General features: G+C 39.5%; 1 protein-coding gene across 6 annotated transcripts in view; it reads right to left on the bottom strand.

Annotated features, from left to right (window-relative positions):
- Positions 1-20,217, bottom strand: part of MAP3K7CL (MAP3K7 C-terminal like) — a 51,719-nt gene that overhangs the window by 17,076 nt on the left and 14,426 nt on the right. The window contains exons 2-5 of one of the 6 annotated variants that reach the window (XM_074600432.1): positions 15,997-16,374; positions 13,741-13,885; positions 13,114-13,222; positions 4,359-4,417 (exon numbers count right to left, since the gene is read on the bottom strand). In XM_074600432.1, the coding sequence (XP_074456533.1) occupies positions 4,359-4,417; positions 13,114-13,183 (129 nt within the window). In that variant the 5' untranslated portion in view covers positions 13,184-13,222; positions 13,741-13,885; positions 15,997-16,374. Of the gene's footprint in view, positions 1-4,358; positions 4,418-12,411; positions 12,538-13,113; positions 13,223-13,477; positions 13,535-13,740; positions 13,886-15,996; positions 16,375-20,217 lie in introns of those variants that run through there. The other 5 variants (XM_074600442.1, XM_074600451.1, XM_074600423.1 and 2 more) reach the window with 5 other exon arrangements.

The raw sequence follows: 20,217 nt of genomic DNA, 5'->3' as shown, positions 1-20,217 counted from the left end.
TCACACACACCAAAATGTCCCTTTCATATTTTCATTGCGTCTTTTGTACAGACATTTCCCACTAAAGCAGGAAACTTGACTTAAACTGATACTATAAATGGATGGAGCCTTTTCTCTGTTGCAGCAATTTTACAGTCATCTAACTCCATTGATCTCAACAGATAAGTAAGATAAAATATAACATAAATGCCTCTCAAGCTCACGATTTCATGAGGAGAGATGATAAAGAATAAAGAATTACAGAACACCCTGTGTATCCGTATGTGACTTGTGTTCTTCCCTCTTCAGGATCAAACTCCCACCTGGAATAAAGACTTTGACAGAGAAGAGGTTGATGAGCTGAGCGAGCCACAGGAAATGCTGGAATAGGAGAGACAGCACACAGGGCATAGTAATGCGAGTACTTAACACTGGATACCTTCCTCTATATTCAGTGACCCAAACAACAAGGCCTTAGATGCTGATGTAGGTGTCCAAAAATAGCAGATAACCCGTAGTAGAGTGTCTGTCAGAGGGGCCACCACCCACTATGCAGCTAATCAAGGAAGCGCCTTCCAAGGCCGAGTCCAACTTTTACAGCAGGCAAAGGTTAACGTTTCCCAATAACAAACTGAGAAATGTAGCAAGCCTACCCTTGCTGCAGTACCCACCACATTACTCACACAACGGGGAGGGGAGAAATGACACTGAAGCCCAAATAAGCAAGTGCTTTATCCTCATTCAAAGTGTTGCTCGTCAGTGGGAAGAGAATAATTTCCAATTTTCCAACAAAAGGAATTGAAATCAAGAAGTTTACTAATATGAGCTTTGTTTCGCTGGTAGCATATCAGGAACTTCTTCGTAGTTTTTTTAATAATAAAGCTGCAAGAAAACAGGCTTTTCCTGCATATAGCTTAAACTGCTCTGTTCTCTTATGTAGGGCTTTTGTGTCTCATTGCTGATACATTAATATTTTTTTTAAGTAAAAAAAAATAAAAGCAAAACTTTGCAGTTAGAGAATTTATATTCTTCTCTTACAAATTGCTTCTTGGAATTTCTTCCTCTCATAGTAGAAAAATGTAACATTCAAAAAGGTAACTGGAAAAGACATTTTTGGTCTGAACCTAGCTAGTAGATCAGAACACTAGACCGATCATTTTTATTCTTCAGAAAGAAGCTGTAACTTTCAACTAGTATTGTCCTCTAGTAAGAGTCCTCATAGAGAATTAGCTATTTGCAGTTGTCTCCTAGAAATACCTTTTCTCCAGCCAATCCTACCTCTACTTCTGTAAAGTTGGCAGAGATGCTTGAAGCGTGGGGTTTATTACCCTGTGAGGGGGAGGCTGCACTGAACTTTGCCCTGCCATCGGATACTGGTGCCCAGCGAGTAGGTATGGTAGGATCGTGGTAGGAAAAGTGGGAACACTAGGTAATTCTGCTCAAACAGCCAAGCTGTCTGCCAGGGCCTAACATAGAAGGACAAGGGCTTGCAGCCTAAAACAGAGGTGCAAATTGCTCGGTACTCAGGCTGTGGTCTGCTGCCTGCGTGCATAGAATTCTAAGGCTCTGATTTTCCAAGTCACTTGGTGAACTTACATAGCTTTCAAGCTGCTTTCAAAATCCAACCTGAACATCAGCTAATTTGGTCTTTTTGTTTGTTTGCTTTGTTTTTAAAACAGGTTTCAGAATTTTCCTTTGTATGTTTGAAACCTGGAAGTTATTATTTTTTCCTTTTTTTTTTTTTAAAAGTGACTATTATTATATAGCCACCTACCCTACATTTATAGTTTACTTCTTTAAATAAAATACAAATGCTTTTGACTGTATTTATGGCATGGTGATGAAAATATTGTGGCTTGAGATGTGATAGTTTTATTATGAAAATATGTACCAGCATTCTTACAAATTCAAGAATTTCAGGCTGCTACGCCACAGACGATTAAAGGGTTCATTTACACGACACTTTATGTGTGCTGCTTTATACTAGCTAACTTTGGAATAGAGAAAAGCATGGATGGAATGACAAGGGACACCACCATTCAGTCCTTATGCAGTCCTGGTGAAGCCCATGTTGTAGTTTGCTTCTGTAACACAGGAGCTACCTGTTTCAAAGCTGGTATGGATACGTTAACATAAATGGCAACCACAATGCTATACAGGGATGACACACCCTTAGCAGTTTGGATAATAGCAATTTAAAAAAGTAATTCATAAGAAAATGTAACTAGGTAAATTATAACTTTGTTACAGTTATTGCTTGTTTGAAAAATTAAAGCAGTATAAACATCAGGTAATTACGTTAAATAGTTATAACTTTAAGCTGTGATCCAGATGGACAAAAGCAAGGAAATTCATGGTTTCATTGCTAAAGCTAAATGCACTGTTACCTCTGCATCAGCTCAGAACCCTGTGTTGATTTAACTGCCTCTGGTTGAATATAAAGGCATCTAAATATAAATATGCACATAAGCTTGAAAAGCTAAAGGATGAAGCACTATCACTAACTTTATACCTTTGAGTGGTTGAGTCAGCCAGATAGTCCTCATAAGTTATCCTTTCAACTACCTCAATATTAACAAGTTTCTGAAGGATAATAAAAAGAACATAATCTGAATCAAAGCCTTTGATTGTTTCTTTGAATTTGTTATCATATTGAGATCATGAGAGTAAAGGAAGGCTCTCTTGAAAAAAATAGCAGGTACTTAACAGACCAAGAGGGTATACTTAGTGGAATTGCTCTAGTGCGTACTTAAAAAACTTTTACTGAAGGGCTATTATATCAAGCAGACTTGAATGTTTCCAGAGGAGCAATTTCAGTCTATCATGAAATTACACATTTAAAGTGCATTGTATGTTCCAGAAATGGGTCATAAAAGTCCTAATGAAAAAATCATCACTTGGCCTGAAAGTACCTACATCTAACACTAGTAATTTTGTTTTTATGTACCAGCAGCAGCAATGATAATCATACTTTACTCTCTTACAGCAGTCTTCGCCCACTGATCTCAATGCTCTTTAACAAAAAAGGTAAAAATTATTAACCTCATTTCAGAGATGAGCAGAGGGATGAAGCAACTCCTCCAGGATCACACAATGTGTCACTGACAGAGTTGGAAACAGAATGCAGGTTCTTTACTTTCAATTCAGTGCTTCAGCCACGAAACAATATTGCTTTTCTCAAATTGAATTCTTCTGAGGGGAAAAAAATATCAATCGTCTTTGCTGCACTGGAAGATCAGTGGAATAAAGAGGCAAGCATACTTTCAGCCCAAATCTTAGGTTGGTATTCATTCCTTTAATCTCTCCTAGTTATGCCTAAGGAACCTGCCCCTATTTTCAGGATCAGAGGGACAGAGCAAGAAGGGTCTCTGTCATCCGCCATTCCTTCCTCAGTCATCCTTTTGATGACAGCAGCAGGAAAGAAAAGTCAGTCCTTTAAGTCAGCAGCCCTCCAATGTTGTCTCACTAGTTGATGGGGACAGGAAGGATGACATCATTGGACAACACAGTCTGCTAATGCCTTTCTCAATTTACACTCAGGAAACAACTGCCTTCATATTGAAATATCAGAGGAAGTCTGAATGCTCCTGGGAAACAGATGATCTGAAGTAGTTTACAAAAGCCAACAAACACTCCAGAACTGCCACAGAGGAAAGGGAAATTATCCCTGGATACAAAACTGGCTCTGTGCCTGGTGAACCATGGAGTTGCCATCAACTGCTGTCTGATTGTCCAGTATATTGGGGCTCCATTGTGCTACGCTGACAAATAGGACTGTTCACAAAAGGATTCACCACTTGTATCCCACGCTGTCTGCAGACACCTGTTTGGGGAACCGTTAGGGTTGCTGGCTATGCAGCATGAACTAGAGTAACTTTGAGGAGGCTCTCATTGATCCTGATGACTGGCTTCAGTTACCCAAGATTAGAGATAAGATGGCACTACAAAATACACCTTTGCATTCTCTTGGAATGCTTCAGAGAAAGCTGATCATACTGGTCTCAGTAGAGCCTGTAGGCATGAGAATACAATACCTGGCTCATTCCTTCTCCTATCAAAACCACAAGAACTCTCTTCACTGCACTACAGCAGTACGTGCTGTGTTTTGCACAGGAATTGTAAAAAATATTTTAAAAGCAGGTGAGATGATTGTTCAAATAGTCATTTCCCTGCAATTGGATTAAAAATGTCAGATCAATTTTTCTGCAGATCTTGAAAAGACAATCTTTTCTTCTATGGAAATACACTGTCTTATTAAATGTTAATAGGTTAGAGAAGCACCACTGAAAACTTTCACCTTAGTGTAACAACCAGAGGGTTTTTATCATAACAAATACAGAGAATGTGAAGTAGAACTGTAGTTAAAATATAAAGTTTACCTGCAGCTGCTGATCTAGTTCTGGAAATGCCAAAGGGAAGTTTTCAGAAGAAGCATCATCTAGAAGGTAAACATGATGTTAAAAGTCAATGTCTACCAAAAAGGGCATTTTAAATTATCTGTTTAATGTAGTTCTACATAGCATATATTCACAATAATATCGGGATCCTGCAAACACCTCTGCATCTGCTTATCTTTCTACACTTGAGATACCTTAATAGACTCCTTGAAAATACTAATGTGTTGGCAATAAGAAAATGTTTAGGTGCTGTAAAGGCAGAAAGCCTATTTTGTATTACAGTGATTAAGAAACAAAACGAAGTCAGCACAGTAGAACATGCGATAATTTAATAAAAACAACAAATCCAAACATCTTTCTTCCATTGTACTCCAAAGTAAAGAACCTTCCAAGGACAGCATCCTTACTATGAAAGAGTTCATCATTTGAATTAAGAGAAAGATATCTTCTCCATCATAGTACAACGACTTACCAAGGCTAAACCAACAATAATAGAAACCTTTTCTCCCACCACAGAAACACACAAACCAGCCTGGCAACCCTGGAACTAGAAGACTGTTACCTACACAGATGTGATCAGAATGGGAAAGGCACCATAAATTTCTCCATACTGCAAAGAAATGTCTTAAACCTGTAGATAACAATCCCTACAGGCTAGAGTTAGTTCATTCATGACAACAAGCCAAACTGTGGTTTTATTTATTTTTTTATTTTTAGTACAGGCTTCCAGCAAAGGTGGGACAGACTGTGCCAGTTACGTCAGTGTTGTGATGTGGACACCTGCCCACTAGTAGTTGGACTGAGATCAGAAATATGAATCATACTTGGTAGCGTCACAGCTAGCCACCGCAATATTTCTTTCTCAGTGACTTTCACACTATCAGTTTTGCATTGGATTGTGATGACTGTTTATGCATCTTACTACAGGTTACAGGAGGTGAAGAGAAGGTTACTATTAGCTAGCTTACAGAGTCAGTTATTTGTAATGTGTCAACATTAAACAAGGATGGCTCTCATAGGAGAAAATTGCTAACATAGGTCAGATCCTGCAACCTGCTCTATGCTGGCAGACTTGTACACTACAACAAAACCCTAACAAGATTAAGAGGACCACATATCAAGGCAGGATTCTGAATATTCTTAAAGAGTAGAGACTAGGATTTAAATTACTCGTCAAATATTTGTGATCTCTTTATCCTGCCCTCAGTTGTCATACAGCGAAGTAGGTTAGGGGGAAAAAGTAAAATAAGTCACCTTATCCTATGAAGAATAAATATACTGGCTAACATACAGTCAGAGCCTTACTTTAACCAACATAGTAAGAGCTGGGCATCTCTAGGAAGGGATGCCCAGAGGAGAAAAAGAAAAAAAAAACTGATACAGAGGTCAAAAGCAAAAGCTTTTGAACTTACTCAGGAAACAAAGTGAAGTTCTGTATTTTCATGGAGTAGGCATCTTGCTAGTATTATCAAAAGGTCTGTCCCTCCTCAACTTAATTTTTCACACCATGTCCCAAACATGTCCATTCTGGAAAATACTTAAATTGCTTTAATTGTATAGAATTGTATCACACTGATATGAAATGTTTACCTTTAATTTGCTGTTGCTTTCTTGTACAATATTTAAAAATAGACTAATATTCTAAAAGAAGAAAGATGAATCATATGGCAAGGCTAAAAGGAAGGACGGAATAGGACTCAGTCCGCCTAGGGGTACAGCTGCTCTACAAATATTTGGCTGAATAGCTGTTAAATATTCTGACAGAGATATTGGACCAGAGTTGTGGACAGCAGTTAAGCTGCTATTTGTTTTGACAATTCCAGCAGTACAATCTTTGGTACAGTAAGCTTTAAGGAGGGACCTCAAACACTTTTAACTTAGGGAAAAAAAAGCAAAAGCGACACCAAGAATTTTAAAGAAACATCAGCCAATAATTACTTTTTCAATGCATCGGCTAGTAATAAGAAAATGAGACTAATACAGTCAGAATATCAGAAAATATATTGGATTGTCTTCAGAAAAGAACCAGTAAAAAAAAGTTTGGAAATACTTTAAAAAGGATGGAATAGGGAGAGAAATTACTATAGAGGAAATCCTTTCAATAAACAGATGTTCCCTGCTTATTTTTTGAACTCAAGTGACTGAGTCAATGGTACTAAAAATAGAACATATTGGTATCCTAACCATTATGGCATACCATAGTACATTTTATAATGGGCCTGCCCTAGCATCTATTGAACAGCTGCTAGGGTTTTTTTTAGTTATGCTAGTTTAAGACTTGTTTAAATCATCATCTGATGTGCAGAACATCATCGAGAAAAAGTTGGGGACTTCAGTGGTTTGAAATTTTACTGAGTTCCTATTTCTCTTTCACTCTTCTGAAATTTTCAGCTGAAGGATTTAGTTTACAAAAATTAACAGAAATCCTCAGAGCTAAGTGCAATTTTGTTTTCCACAAAAAGAATAACAACAAACTTTCCCCACAGCTTCCAGTGAAATAAATTACTGCATCAGGTCAGTCTGTATTTCACTGTTGTCAAAGTAACAACCACAACAATAACAAAAATCACTTTGTAAAAACGGAACATGTTTAGATTTCACACAAGGGGAAAGCAAATGACAGCAGTCATTCGCCTCCTAAAACTATTTTGAGAATGTTTTCAGAAAGTCAAGAGGGAAGATAAACTCTTGCATTTTCTTCCAAAAGAATCACTATTGCCCTTACAAGCTTGAATACTTGGTGTTATGCAGGAGATCAGACAAAATCACATTGGATTTTAGCCTTAAAAATCTACGACTCTGAAAATCAGAAACACTGAAACTGTCTGAAATGTCAAAGAAAATGTTCTGAAGATCAAAACTCTCTCATAACTATCTCCTTATCTGGATGTATTCGTTCCTTTCTATTCTACATCTCCTTAACTAGACAATAGAATTCAGAAATATCTTTTTCTCCTTTTATCAATTTATTATCAATATTTAATGAGTGCCTAGATTGTTATGAGGAATCACTGACATAATCAAAGACCCCTTTATAATAAAATTAGTGGCATTTCTGTACCGCAAAACCCTGAAAATAACTAGGCTGGTTCTTGACAAGATACAAACAGCATTTCACCCTTGTGGTCGCTATTTTACTCCTCCCTTCCCTGTCACTTGTAAGTAAAATGGATTTATAATTCAACATGGTTGTTGAAAACATATTTTCTTTAAAAATAAAAACACAAAAAGAATCAGAGAGTGCAGCTTGCTGTACCTGAAAATGAGTCAAGATTTTGGTCAAAAAAAGAAGAAGAAAGGAGGAAAAACGTACATGTGAATGTTATGGCCATCCCAGCAAACTCAACAGCACTAACCTGTGATGTGAGTCAGATCAGGAACTTAATCACAGCCACCTAAGTTAAAGTATCTGTTGCAGGATTTCTAAATGACTAGCCCTTCCTGACTTCCCATAGATCCCGAAACTAATTTTGAAGGTCTATATTTAAAAGTGCACTAAAGGTAAAGACCTGTACCCTGATTACAAGATATACCCACATAAAGTTGATGGTTTTTTAACCAAAGACTTGGTTCGTGTGTATGGAATAGTTTGACTTTCATGTTTGTTTCATCAGGTTCATACATTCACTTTGCTTGTTGCTAAAAACTCATTGTAACAGAAAGCATCTGAGGGAGGGTCTCTGGGGAAATCATTTCCTCCTTTTGCTTTCCATCCGCAGGGCTGACACAAAGTACCCTTCTATGTCAGAGCCAGCTCCCTGACCATTCCTACAGCAAAACTAACAACATAACAAGAGAACCTAAGAGAACCAACAAAACAAGAGAATCTCCCTAAGCATGCTGCCCAGCCAATGCACCTTCATGCTGAAATGGCGTGACGGGCAGCTTTGTGTAAGGACAGCAAGGCTAAGCTGCTCAACCTTCACTGTCCAGGTGAATTCTTGTCTCTCTGCTGACAGGACCTATTAATACAAACATGAGATAGGCTTCTAATGTGTGGTACAGAGATCCACACAAGCCATCTGATTTAGAAGGCTGAACTGATTGTCTTCATACAATAGGCTTACTACTTATCAGTGATGTCCTCAAGCATTCAGTCCCCTGCTATATGCTAATGTTGCACATTTGAGAATGAATCGTGCCTTCTGGAAAGCTTCACTTATTTAATCATGTTCTGGCCTTCTGGAGATTCCAATAGCCCAGACCTCCATCATGTAGATGAACGAGTGAAATCCCTCACACTTTGCTGTCTGACTGACACAACGTCTGGTACAATGAAGTGTAACACCCTAGTCTCTTCCTTATGGCTGCTCCGTTTAGCTGAACTGTGGGCTACAGGCAATAGTTAATGAATAAATACTTCAAGAACAACATCCTATTTACTTGCAGTATAAATTTGCAAATTACAGTTTCTCTAGGATCTTCACAAAGATAGACAGAAATAGAACATAAAAATTTAAATGTGTTGAAAGCACATTAGGGTTGCTAAATCAAGCACTCAAAATTTAGGAAATGCCAATCACAGCTCTGCTTCCTTGAGTAACTGAGTTATGATCTAGTCTTTAATTATACAATCAGGTACTATTTTTTTCTCCTACATGCGTGGGCAAGTGTATTCAAATCTCTTCCTCCTAAATTAAAGAATTAAATTGGTAACATAAGTAGGCTGTTATCCTGTAAGTGGATCAGCCCTTACACAGGAAAAGTGCTCAAACTCAACTGCAAGCACTGCAACTCGCAGCGGGACACTGGAAAACTGTGTTTCGGGGTCCAGTGTTGTCCCTAGGAGGGTGGTGAGATCCAGCAGCTCCAGCCCTGGTTACTGACAGACGAGCATAGACTCATCGAATTCATCCTGGAAGGCTGTGTGGCTAAGTGACTGCCACTTGGCACTGCTGCATGAAGCTCCCAGGCTTCTATTCACAGCCCTGCCTGACATGACCTTACACAACCTCGCAGTTACCTCACTCGTAAAATAGTGGGGAATGGTCACTGCCTGACCCAGGAATAGGCTATGAAGGTTTGCTCAATAGTAAGAGTTGTGGACCTCCCAAAAATAGAAACGGCCCATAACAGAGGAGATAAGAGCAAAACTCTCCTACTCCATATATCTTCACCTAAGCCTAAAGCATCCTCTGATGAATGCACAGCCACTGTCGTGCTGAGAGTATCTCAACCCAAGTTCCTGTCTAAATTCCCAAAGGTCAAGCCACTTACTCGAGGTTGGGTGTAGTTTTAGGAAACTAGCTTTGTAAATTTTAGCCATATATTTTAGCAATCCCCATTGGTTTTCAACCAATACATTATTTGCTGGAAAGCCTCAGTTGCCATTACAACCAAAATGAAGATGGAATAGGGATCTGAAGGTTGCTATTGAAGAAGCAACCGTTGCAAAACAGTCTTGTACAATCAACTATGAAAGCAAAAAATTCTTCATGTCCACTAGGATAACAAAGGCATTAAAGGAGTAAAATAGGTCATTTGCTATGTTTGCAAAAATATTACACTGTTCCACTATCTGTCAGTTTCATTAGAAGTTTTATGTTTTGCCTTTGTTATCAGTGATTTTTCTGGAGAGTGCTATCGGGGTAGACTAATCTAAAACAAAAGAAATTACTAACCATTTCAAAACAAGTCATTTATCACCACATGTCACTGACAGAACTTTTCAGCTAGATTCAAGCTTTTATTCTAGAAGGGAAGGTGAAGAGATGTTTACCTATAAACCTTCCCTTAGAACTATTACACAAAACAAATCCACTTGTCTAAATTTAATAACGTTCCTGTTATAATCATTGCATCTCAATATGTTCAGCAAATAAAAGTTAGTGATATAAATTAGGAAATATATAATTTCATTGGTTTCATTAAATTGATGTTGATAAACTACAATGAACTATTTGGGAACACTTATTTAAATTTTGGAACGATATATTCAGATTAACTTGGATTAGTTTCCAAGTGATATAAGGTAGGCCGAAGAATATGACAATATGGTTCAATTCATTAATTTAAAATGGTACCTTAAGTCAAACTCGTGCAATACGGTGTGCAGACACACCCTGGGAAACCTATGTTTGATGCCAGCTTAGCGAACTTGAGTAAAAGAGCCAAACATAGATATCTATATATACAGGAATAAGAGATACACAATAAAACTGTCCTCTTATATAGCACCCGCTGATGGGCTGCCCCTGAGACTTTTAAGGAACTGGTTAGCCTACTTTCACATTAAAAATACTGCACAAAGCTGGCCAGGATTTCAGTCATCAGGTGTTGACTGACAAATAATATAACACAATTAAATTATTTCTTGTACACTCAGGATAAGCCAGCTCCGATCTTGTAGGTCAGTTAACACAAAGTAATCTCTTCTCATGAGTTGAGAGCAGTTTCTCCTTTCGCTGCTCCTCACACCCAGTGCTTGGTTACAATCCTAGCCAGTGAGATAATCACCACCTAGAAGAAACATTCCATTTCTCCTTTTTATATCTAGTTATGCTGCCAGTTCCTCCTAGTAAGCAGTTGTACAGCCCCCGGAAGGAGAATGCAGCCTTTCTTGGTGAAATCTGTCACTGTGCCTTTCAAGCGAGGTAAAATTTAAGGAAAAGCTGAAGTCAGACAAGTTCCCTCACCACTTAGCTCTGGTGAAGAACTTTTTGTATATGCCCCAGCAGTACACGAGCCTCACCTGATGCTTTACTATCACACGTTAGGGAACTCCTGCTTGAACTGAAAACAAACATCCTTGCCAAGGAGGAAAAAAAGATTAAAGAAATATAAAAAAATAAGGAGAAAAAAAGCCAAGTATGGAATACCTAAAGGTCTATCTGTTAAATGTTTTTGCAACTCATCTTAAAAAGAAATTGTTTAACACTTACTTGTACTCTCTTGATTTTCAAACCTGATAGAAGTTTTTTTCCTTTGCCTTCTTTAAATATATCAAATATAATAACCATGTTCAGGCTTACCACTAAGAGCAAGAGTGGAATTCTTGTGACGTGGTAAAACAGTATGTGGGTTTAGACCTCCTGGTAGCCCCTAAGGGGGTGTGAGGCTCCCTTTGCTGGTTGCTGTTTAGTTTTATCAGTATTCAGAGAGATCCTGGATTGCATAGTGCAGGAACACTTTTATATATACAATAAAGGACTCAAAATTGTGGAAAAGTTTAACAAAATGTAGCAGAAAAAGATTACCTTTCTGTAATTGAGTTTATTTATTTCTCTAAATGTTAAGAGAGAGGTTGGAATTATTATCAGGATAGAAAAGTAAAAAATAAAGTATGATGCAATGTTAAGGAAGCTAGGCTTCCTGCCTTTCATGTCCCCTTCTTCCAAGCTATTCACAACCTTGTCATTTCCTACTGCCGTCTCTTGTCACAAACGACTCTACGCTCTTTGATTTTCCCATGGTCTCAGCTTTCCCTGACATGTTTTCAGTGTCTCACATAAGCAATTTTTTTCCATAATTTGTAAGAGCACTCCCCTTTCTTTTACATCTCTAAAAACCTCTTTGCCATAATTCCTATAAGAAATTTGACATGTTACTATATCTTGAGAGATGACAATGATTCCTTCTTACTTTCTGTATTAAAAATGTAACTACCAGATTATTTTATTTTATGAAAAAGGGCACATAGATAGCCACGTGTGCTACTTCATATTCCTTGTCCCAATCTTTCTGTGCCACTCATCTTTATGAGCTGAAAGTTATGTGCAATAATACATGAAGATGTTTGTTTTTAAATTCCCTTGCTTAGAGAATGAGATTCTACTTAAGGCTTGTTACTGCAAATTAATATTACACAACAATCAGCTAGGAAAGATAATGCATATTCTAAAATATTTTTAAAATGAGAAAATTGTATTTAAGCTGAGACTCTATTCACACAAAGCTCAGGAAGCGGCCTCACAATTATCCTGCAATGCATACCATCCCATAAAGCACTCATCAGCAGTGGGTTTCAGTTATCGTTATCGGAGATTCTTATATTTCATGCCATAAACACATCTGAACCCTGACTCGAGGCACTCACCTTTAGCAACAGCACGGCCAACTTTTTGGGGATGCCTCCCAGCTTCCGATTTACTTCATTCTGACTTTTACCATTTGGCAACAGCTCTCTAGACCTTAATAATGTTTAAGGTGCAAACTAATAATATCCATCTATTCTCCAGGACAGAGGGTCCATGTATGTACAGGCTATGTTTGGAGAAATTCATGCTCAATCAGCACTAGCTGACAGGATAAACGTCAATGAAATTTGTGCTGCTTTCTCAGGGAACATGCCATGTGGGGCATCCGTTTCCTGAAACCTTTCACCGAGCTGGGCACGTGCGGCACTTTCCAACCTTCCTGCTGAAGGGAAAGTCTCTTCCTGCTCTAGCCTCATCCTCACTACAAAATGTCCTTTTACTTTTCTTATTTTAAAATTCCTTAAAATCAGACATACTGCATATGCAGGTAAATGCGATAGTTAATTACAGTCCTAAGTATATTCCATAAACCACTAAAAGAAAGCTAAGATCTAAACTGTTGGTCTAGTGGTTTTAGTCTAATGAAATTGTTAATGGAAACATTAAAAGTTATCGGACAGGAAAAATGATCACATGCTACTACTCAGGAAAAAACCCACCCATAATACTGGACTTCATTTGATATTGTAAACGCTGGTAAGAACATGTAAAATTTAAAAGCAATTACTCCATCGTGGTTTACTCCATAAATTAAACTGTACCTGGGGAGTCATTCAGGCTGAAGGCAATTCGTACTGGCTTATCAGCAGGTACCCTGGCGGTGGTGATCATGTGGGCACTTGAGTCAATGTTTTTACTTGTTTGTTCCAGCTGCAATAATACAAATAATATATTTATTAGAGAGCATGTGACACCATTCAACAAATGAGTTTTAATGCTTCTCATGCATTCACATGAGAAGCATTTCATTCTAGCTAAGCAAGGTTTAGAATCAAAGTCAAGGGAGCGCCATCTCACTTTTCCATTCAAAAAGGATTTAAGTGAAATTCAGGGCAGAGACTGCCTTTCTTTTGCTATTTACAGATTAGAAACAATGATGGCAAAGGAAGCTTCCCCTCTCCTCACCTGCTTGCTCCCCGCCATTGCCCCTTCAGCAAGCCTTGACTCGTGGCAATGCTGCCGGGTTCTGAAGGTGAAGAAGGAAGAAGGGGTGGGGAGTTGAGAGTAACATGACCCCAAGCCTGCCATGTGATTGGAAACGTGCACACCACTCCACATGGTGTCAATGGGGAGGCACCCATCCTCCTACCTTCCACCCATACTCCCCCAGTCAAACCCTGCCTGATAGTCACACATTTAATGGTCAGAAAGTTACTGGGTCTCCAAACCTTGGTGGTGATTCTTCAGTGGAACTCTGTGCAGGTGTAGGGGTCTGTCTGCATGGGTTTGACTCCTGGATCGGGACCTTATTCAGTCCTCGGTCTTTCTTCTGAGACCACCAATCCCAAAAAGAGATTTTACTGAGATGAAACCCTGTCCATTAAGAAAACTGCTGGTTCATTTCAAGCAGTGCACTAAACAGTTGTTGAGCAACAAAAGAATTAGCTACTACTGATCTGTAATGGTATAATTAAAGCATCTCTGAACACTCAAAAGTTGTACTCAGAACTCTACTATGTATATTTAACATTTTGAATGAACGGTTTTGGTTAAACTATTAAATAGCTGAATGCAAACTTAATCTCCTTGTGTATCTAACACAAAGCTGCTAAAATTCACATATATTAACCTTCTGATTAGCTCCATGTGTGACGAATATGAAGTCAGCGGGACTTCATGCATGCAAAAGATCTGCCCATAAAGAAATTATTTTAGGACTGAAGACTATGCTATCCAGAGTGCATTGTATCCATACCAACTATGTGGACAATTATGACAGTAGCTTTTAAATTACCATAAAAACTTCTCAGTCGATTAGAAACCAAATTCTTCAGGAAAATACAATGAATTTACTAACAGTTGTACCACATGTCAGTAGAGAATACAGCATTTAGCTAGTTTCCAAAAGCCAGTTTCCTAAGCCAATAATCTTGCAGTTTTTCAGTAAAGTAGCTACCGTATTGCATGGAAATCCCAACAACTCATTCTAATTTACACTTAATTATTTGGCAGCCTCAGAAAGTCAATAGAACAGAACAATATTTCAGGATTATAATCTTCCTTGGTGATGCACAAGTGAATCAAACACTTCCCTGGCATCACTGACTTGCAAACAGTGGAAGAGTATCAAATTTGCATTTGGCCCATTAATTTCAGCATTTCTTTTTTATCTGCTTTATCTGTCTTAATATTTGGCTAGCAGAGTGATATGGTTACTCTATAGCAATGCTACACAAGAAATTGTTATTTGAAGTGCATAATCGTTTCTTAAAATAACAACAAATAATCTAAACTCATTACTTTGAACTGAGAGTATCTCTTTCTACTAATACATGAAGGATATCGGGGATTGTTCTTTATTCGCCATGACTAATAATCAAGACACACAAAAATTGAAGTGATATCTATTGGGCAGAGACAAAGAAAAGTCTACCAAATTACCATGGTGTGTGTTTTTGGAATCAGGAAAGGATGGAGTCGACTGAAACAGTCTATTTTGAAGTGCATTGCATCAGACTAAGTAACTTTTACCTTCTGAGCATTATTGATCTTTTTTCCCCCCAGACCTTCACTTTATAAGAAACATCTGAGACATTTCATTGTTTTTAAAAAACAACGGAACTACTAATCCAAAATTATTTATCATATTTCCCTTCCATACCTCCCAATAGAAGGTAAATTAAAAAAAAAGAGAGATTTTAAGTGACAAGCACATCCTTGAAACAAGGCTGTTCATCATTCTGTGTTGGTGGTACACACTGCCCTGACATCTGCTTACTGTCTCAAGTGGTCTTCCACATAAGAGTATACTTAACATTTCATATCATAGCCTAAGAAACTAAAATGATGCATTCTGCTAGAGGTTTTAAAGTTGCCATAATATTGCTAGGAGCAAATCTGTTGTCTCATCCCAGCCACATACTCTGTGGTCTGCGATGTCTTTAAATTACCTCTTTTAACCACCTACTATGTGAGGGCAAAAATCAATACCCCGTCAGTAAGCAATGGTGAATTCTATTGTAACACAGAAGAGCGTTTTCATTTTATTCCAATCCACAAAAAGAAATCTCATCCTTATACACAGCCATTACCCTGCTATCTATTTCTTTTATATATTGCATTTATCTCTTCACTCCTTTTTGTGCAGAATCCTCAAGCTCTTCATCACAAAAAGCAATCAAAGAGAACAGAGAGGGATGGAAGCAGCCTGTGTGCTAACCAGGTGATACAGGAAACACGCAGACTGACTGCCCCCAGTTCCCCACCTGCTTTCTCCATGCATGAAGAACAACATCTCTGTAGACAGAGATGAGGGTGAGTGGGCAACCTGGAATTTAATGAGATTTAATGAGCAGCTCTCTTCTTCACAACAATTGCCTATAGAATTGGCTGCTGTTTCTCCATAAAAAATCTGCAGCAGAACTCAGATTAAGTGCTGTTACAGCTCTATCAATTTAGTTCAGTTTTCACACCTGTTGCCTTACCTCACTTAGCGGAGTGTCTGCACTTGTATAATCCAGGGCCAGCCACTGCCTTGGCTTGTCGTTGCCTTTATGGAGTAAAGCTTCAATAAAAGAAAAGGCTGCACCTGCTGCATAGCAACAAACTGACAAGGTCTGAGAAGCTGAGACAGCTGTCAGGGCAACATGCTGCTACCTGCACTTCCCATAGGCTTTGCTGTCCCAGAAGATCACCCTTTTCCGCTTTTCTCCACAATTCTGTTTTTCCTTCCTCTCCTTGCCAGTGACGAGGGATTATGATGCTGTCACGCTTCAGAGAGGAAAAAATCCTTCTGTCACAGGCATTATTAAGCAGCAAACTGTGGCGAGCCCAAGATTTTTAATTCATTAGTCCTGGCAAACCTAAAATACAAACAGACTTGCTTCATAGGACAGGAATGTTTTCAGCATGACCCAATCACTGTCTGTGTCTATTCCAGCAAACTGGCAAAGATAGCATGACTCCAGTCAGCAAAAATGTCTGCAGCTCCAATCAGCTTGGGCTGACACTGCCAACTTGGACTGGCTACAGGCGAACTATCAAATGATAGCAGCGACTATCAAAGCTAACAACAAGGGATGGGCTTGGCGCGTTAGGCTAGGTTCATGTTGGCTTTGGTCAAGTCGGGCTTGTCTCATAGCAGACGGTACAGCCCTGCACTTCAGAGGAGGCAACGGGCAAGTTTCAGAATGCGTACGCTGTGAAAGCAGAGGTATTTATAGATGAGCTGGTGATGGCAGTGATAGCTCAAGCTGACTAAATCAGAGATTTGACTGAACTTGGAGGATTCCCTAGTGCGATTTCGGATAGCTTTTGTCAGTTTTGAAACCACAGGCAAGCAATTAATAGCTAAATCTTGAAGTATCACAAGAGAGATTAATTTCTTCAGCTTAAACTCTTATTTCCTGTAGCTGTGTCATGCACATGTACTGCCTATATGACTTCTTTGATTGACTGCTATCAGTCATTGGAACAAATGGAAAAAAGTGGAGAACAATTATGGAGTGATTATACAGAATATCTTCATATCTATTGTTCCATGCTTGAAAAGACGTCTCTCCTTTTATATTTCAAAATGTATTTTGAAGGTATATTTTATATTTTTAAATTCCAAATGGAAAAGGTTTATCTAAACCAGATCTCCTGTATAGGAACATTGCTAGATTCTCTTGTCTCAGCTGACATATAGAGAGGTTGCAGGACAAATAGTGATCTGAAGGTCTGAAGTTAAATTTTCATCCTTCCTCACCCTCTCACTTCCTGGCCCTAGCCCAGGATTGATCTAATCACCGCAAATCTCAGGAAGCCAGAAGTTGCCCTTGTGGCCTCAAAAAACCTTTTTCATACTTTTAAATGACTAAACTGCAAAGATATTTTACCCACACTGCCTTTCCCCAAGCAATGACCCAGGAGGGTATCAGACAGCTACACTATTAGGTATCTGGAGAGGCCGTCATTTTAACTGCAGCGTGATTTCAGAGCAGACTATGGGCTCTGGCCCAAAGAGTTAGTGAAATGCGGGAGTGTGCCTCTGACTGTGCTGACCATTTTATCTTCTCTTGATGTGTTTCTGAAAAGATTGAGGGCTCCTCCCCATATGTCTCCTTTGGAAGCCGGGGGGAGAGATTTGTCTCTGATCACCACCACTATTGCAAATAACATTCTACGGCTCAATACCATCAGCAGTTGATACTGATCTCCAGCTCCAGGCCCAATTACTGTGAAAGTACTTGCTTGAAGATACAGAAAAACCTCGCTCCAGTGAAATCACTAAAAATATTCTGCTTCAGCTTCCATGGAGCCAGGGTTTCCCCCAGATCGTAAGATCCTCTTCTGCTTTGTATGGACAGATGGTATTTAGACGGTATGAGTGCCTTCATTACATGCCATTACAGTAAAGCCTAAAAAAGCCTCTCTATGTAAAGTCTTAAGACATGGAAAATCTTCAATAGCCATGACAGCAAGGGTCTTGGACAAAAATGATGGCTGAATAGCCCAGGGGTGGTGTTTCCAGATGGCTCTGACACTCCACATTTCCAGACTGACACTTTAGTTGTACTCAGTTTAAATAGTATGTGCATTCAAAAATTGAGTTCATAATCATTTTATCATTAATCATATAATCATAGAATAGTTAGAGTTGGAAGGGACCGTAAAGATCATCCAGTTTCAACCCACCTGCCATGGGCAGGGACACCTCCCACTAGACCAGGCTGCTCAAAGCCCCATCCAGCCTGGCCTTGAACACCTCCAGGGATGGGGCAGACACAACTTCTCTGGGCAACATGTTCCAGTGTCTCACCACCCTCACAGGAAAGAATTTCTTCCTAATATACAATCTAAATCTCCCCTCTTTCAGTTTAAAACCACTACCCCTCGTCCTGTCACTACACTCCCTGATAAAGGGTCCCTCCCCATCTCTCCTGTATGCCCCTTTAGGTACTGGAAGGCCACTATAAGGTCTCCCTGGAGCCTTCTCTTCTCCAGGCTGAACAACCCCAACTCTCTCAGCCTGTCCTCATAGCAGAGGTTCTCCAGCCCTTTGATCATCTTTGTGGCCCTCCTCTGGACCCGTTCCAAGAGATCCACGTCCTTCTTACGTTGGGGGCTCCAGAGCTGGACGCCGTACTCCAAGTGGGGTCTCACCAGAGCGGAGTAGAGCATTAGAATCACCTCCCTTGATCTGCTGGCCATGCTTCTTTTGATCTAGCCCAGGATGCAGTTGGCTTTCTGGGCTGCAAGCACACATTGCCAGTTCATGTTGAGCTACTCATCAACCAACACCCCCAAGTCCTTTTCCCAAGGGCTGTTCTCAATCCATTCTTCACCCAGTCTGTATTTGAGCTTGGGAGTGCCATGACCCATGTGAAGGACCTTGCACTTGGCCATGTTGAACTTCATGAGGTTTGTTGAACTTCATGAGGTTTGCGCAGGCCCACTTCTTAAGCTGTACAGGTTCCCCTGTATGCCTCTGGATGGCACCCCTTCCCCGCAGCATGTTGACCGCAACACACAGCTTGGTGGTGTTGCCAAACTTGCTGAGGGTGCACTCGATCCCACCATCTATATTAACAACAAAGATGTTAAATAGTACTGGTCCTAGTACCAACTCCTGAGGAAAGCCACTCATCACTGGTTGCCACTTGGGACATCAAGCCGTCGACCGGAACACTTTGAGTGTGGCCATCGAGCCAATTCCTTATCCACCGAGTGGTCCATCCATCAAATCTATGCCTCTCCAATTTAGACATAAAGGTGTCATGTGGGACAGTGTCAAATGCTTTGCACAAGTCCAGGTAGATGATGTCAGTTCCTCTTCCCTTCTCCATCAACACTATAACACTGTCATACAAGGCCACTAAATTTGCCCTTATTGAAGCCATGTTGGCTGTCACCAATCCCCTCCTTATTTTTCATATGCCTTAGCAGAGTTTCCAGGAGGATGTACCCCATAATCTTGCCAGGAACAGAGGTGAGACTGTCTGGCCTGTAGTTTCCTGTGTCTTCTCTTTTTCCCTTTTTGAAAATGGGGGTTATGTTTCCTCTTTTCCAGTCAGAGGGAACTTCCACGGACTGCCGTGACTTCCCAAATATGATGGATAGTGGCTTCACAACTTCATCCATCTGTTCCCTCAGGACCTGCAGATGAATCTCATCAGGTCCCATGGACTTGTGCACCTTCAGGTTCTTCAGATGGTCTTGAACCTGGTATTCTACAGTGGGCTGTTCCTTATTCTCCCAGTCCCTGCCTTTGCCTTCTGCAACCCGGGCAGTATGGCTAGAGCCCTCGCCAGTGAAGACCAAGGCAAAATGTTATATTTTGTATCCATTATATACGTGTTTTTTAAATGTCAGCGTTTCTAGTTAAATCTGTATTATTATACACACTTTACAAAAGGAAGTGGAATCACCTGTACTTCACTTCATATGCTTCAAAGGGATGTGCTGCTCCTGAAAGCTATGAATCATGTGCTAAGATACCAAAACTGCATAAACCAAAAGGTCCCTGATTTGCATTTAAATATCAGTTCCGTGCTTTACACAATAATTAGTCACCTGAAACTATGGAAGGCAGTGTATTTTTAAAATATGAGAATATTATATCATTCTGTGTACAGAATATTACATTTCAAGCATCAGGATGAATGATTTGGCTGTAACCATTTTATCATCTATTTATTATTGGGGCTATGGTGTGAAACCCC

This window comes from Larus michahellis, chromosome 1, assembly GCF_964199755.1.
Source record: "Larus michahellis chromosome 1, bLarMic1.1, whole genome shotgun sequence".
Taxonomy (NCBI): Eukaryota; Metazoa; Chordata; class Aves; order Charadriiformes; family Laridae; genus Larus; species Larus michahellis.
Note: the sequence above shows the minus strand (reverse complement) of the source record. Positions and strands in the feature narration are given on the sequence as shown.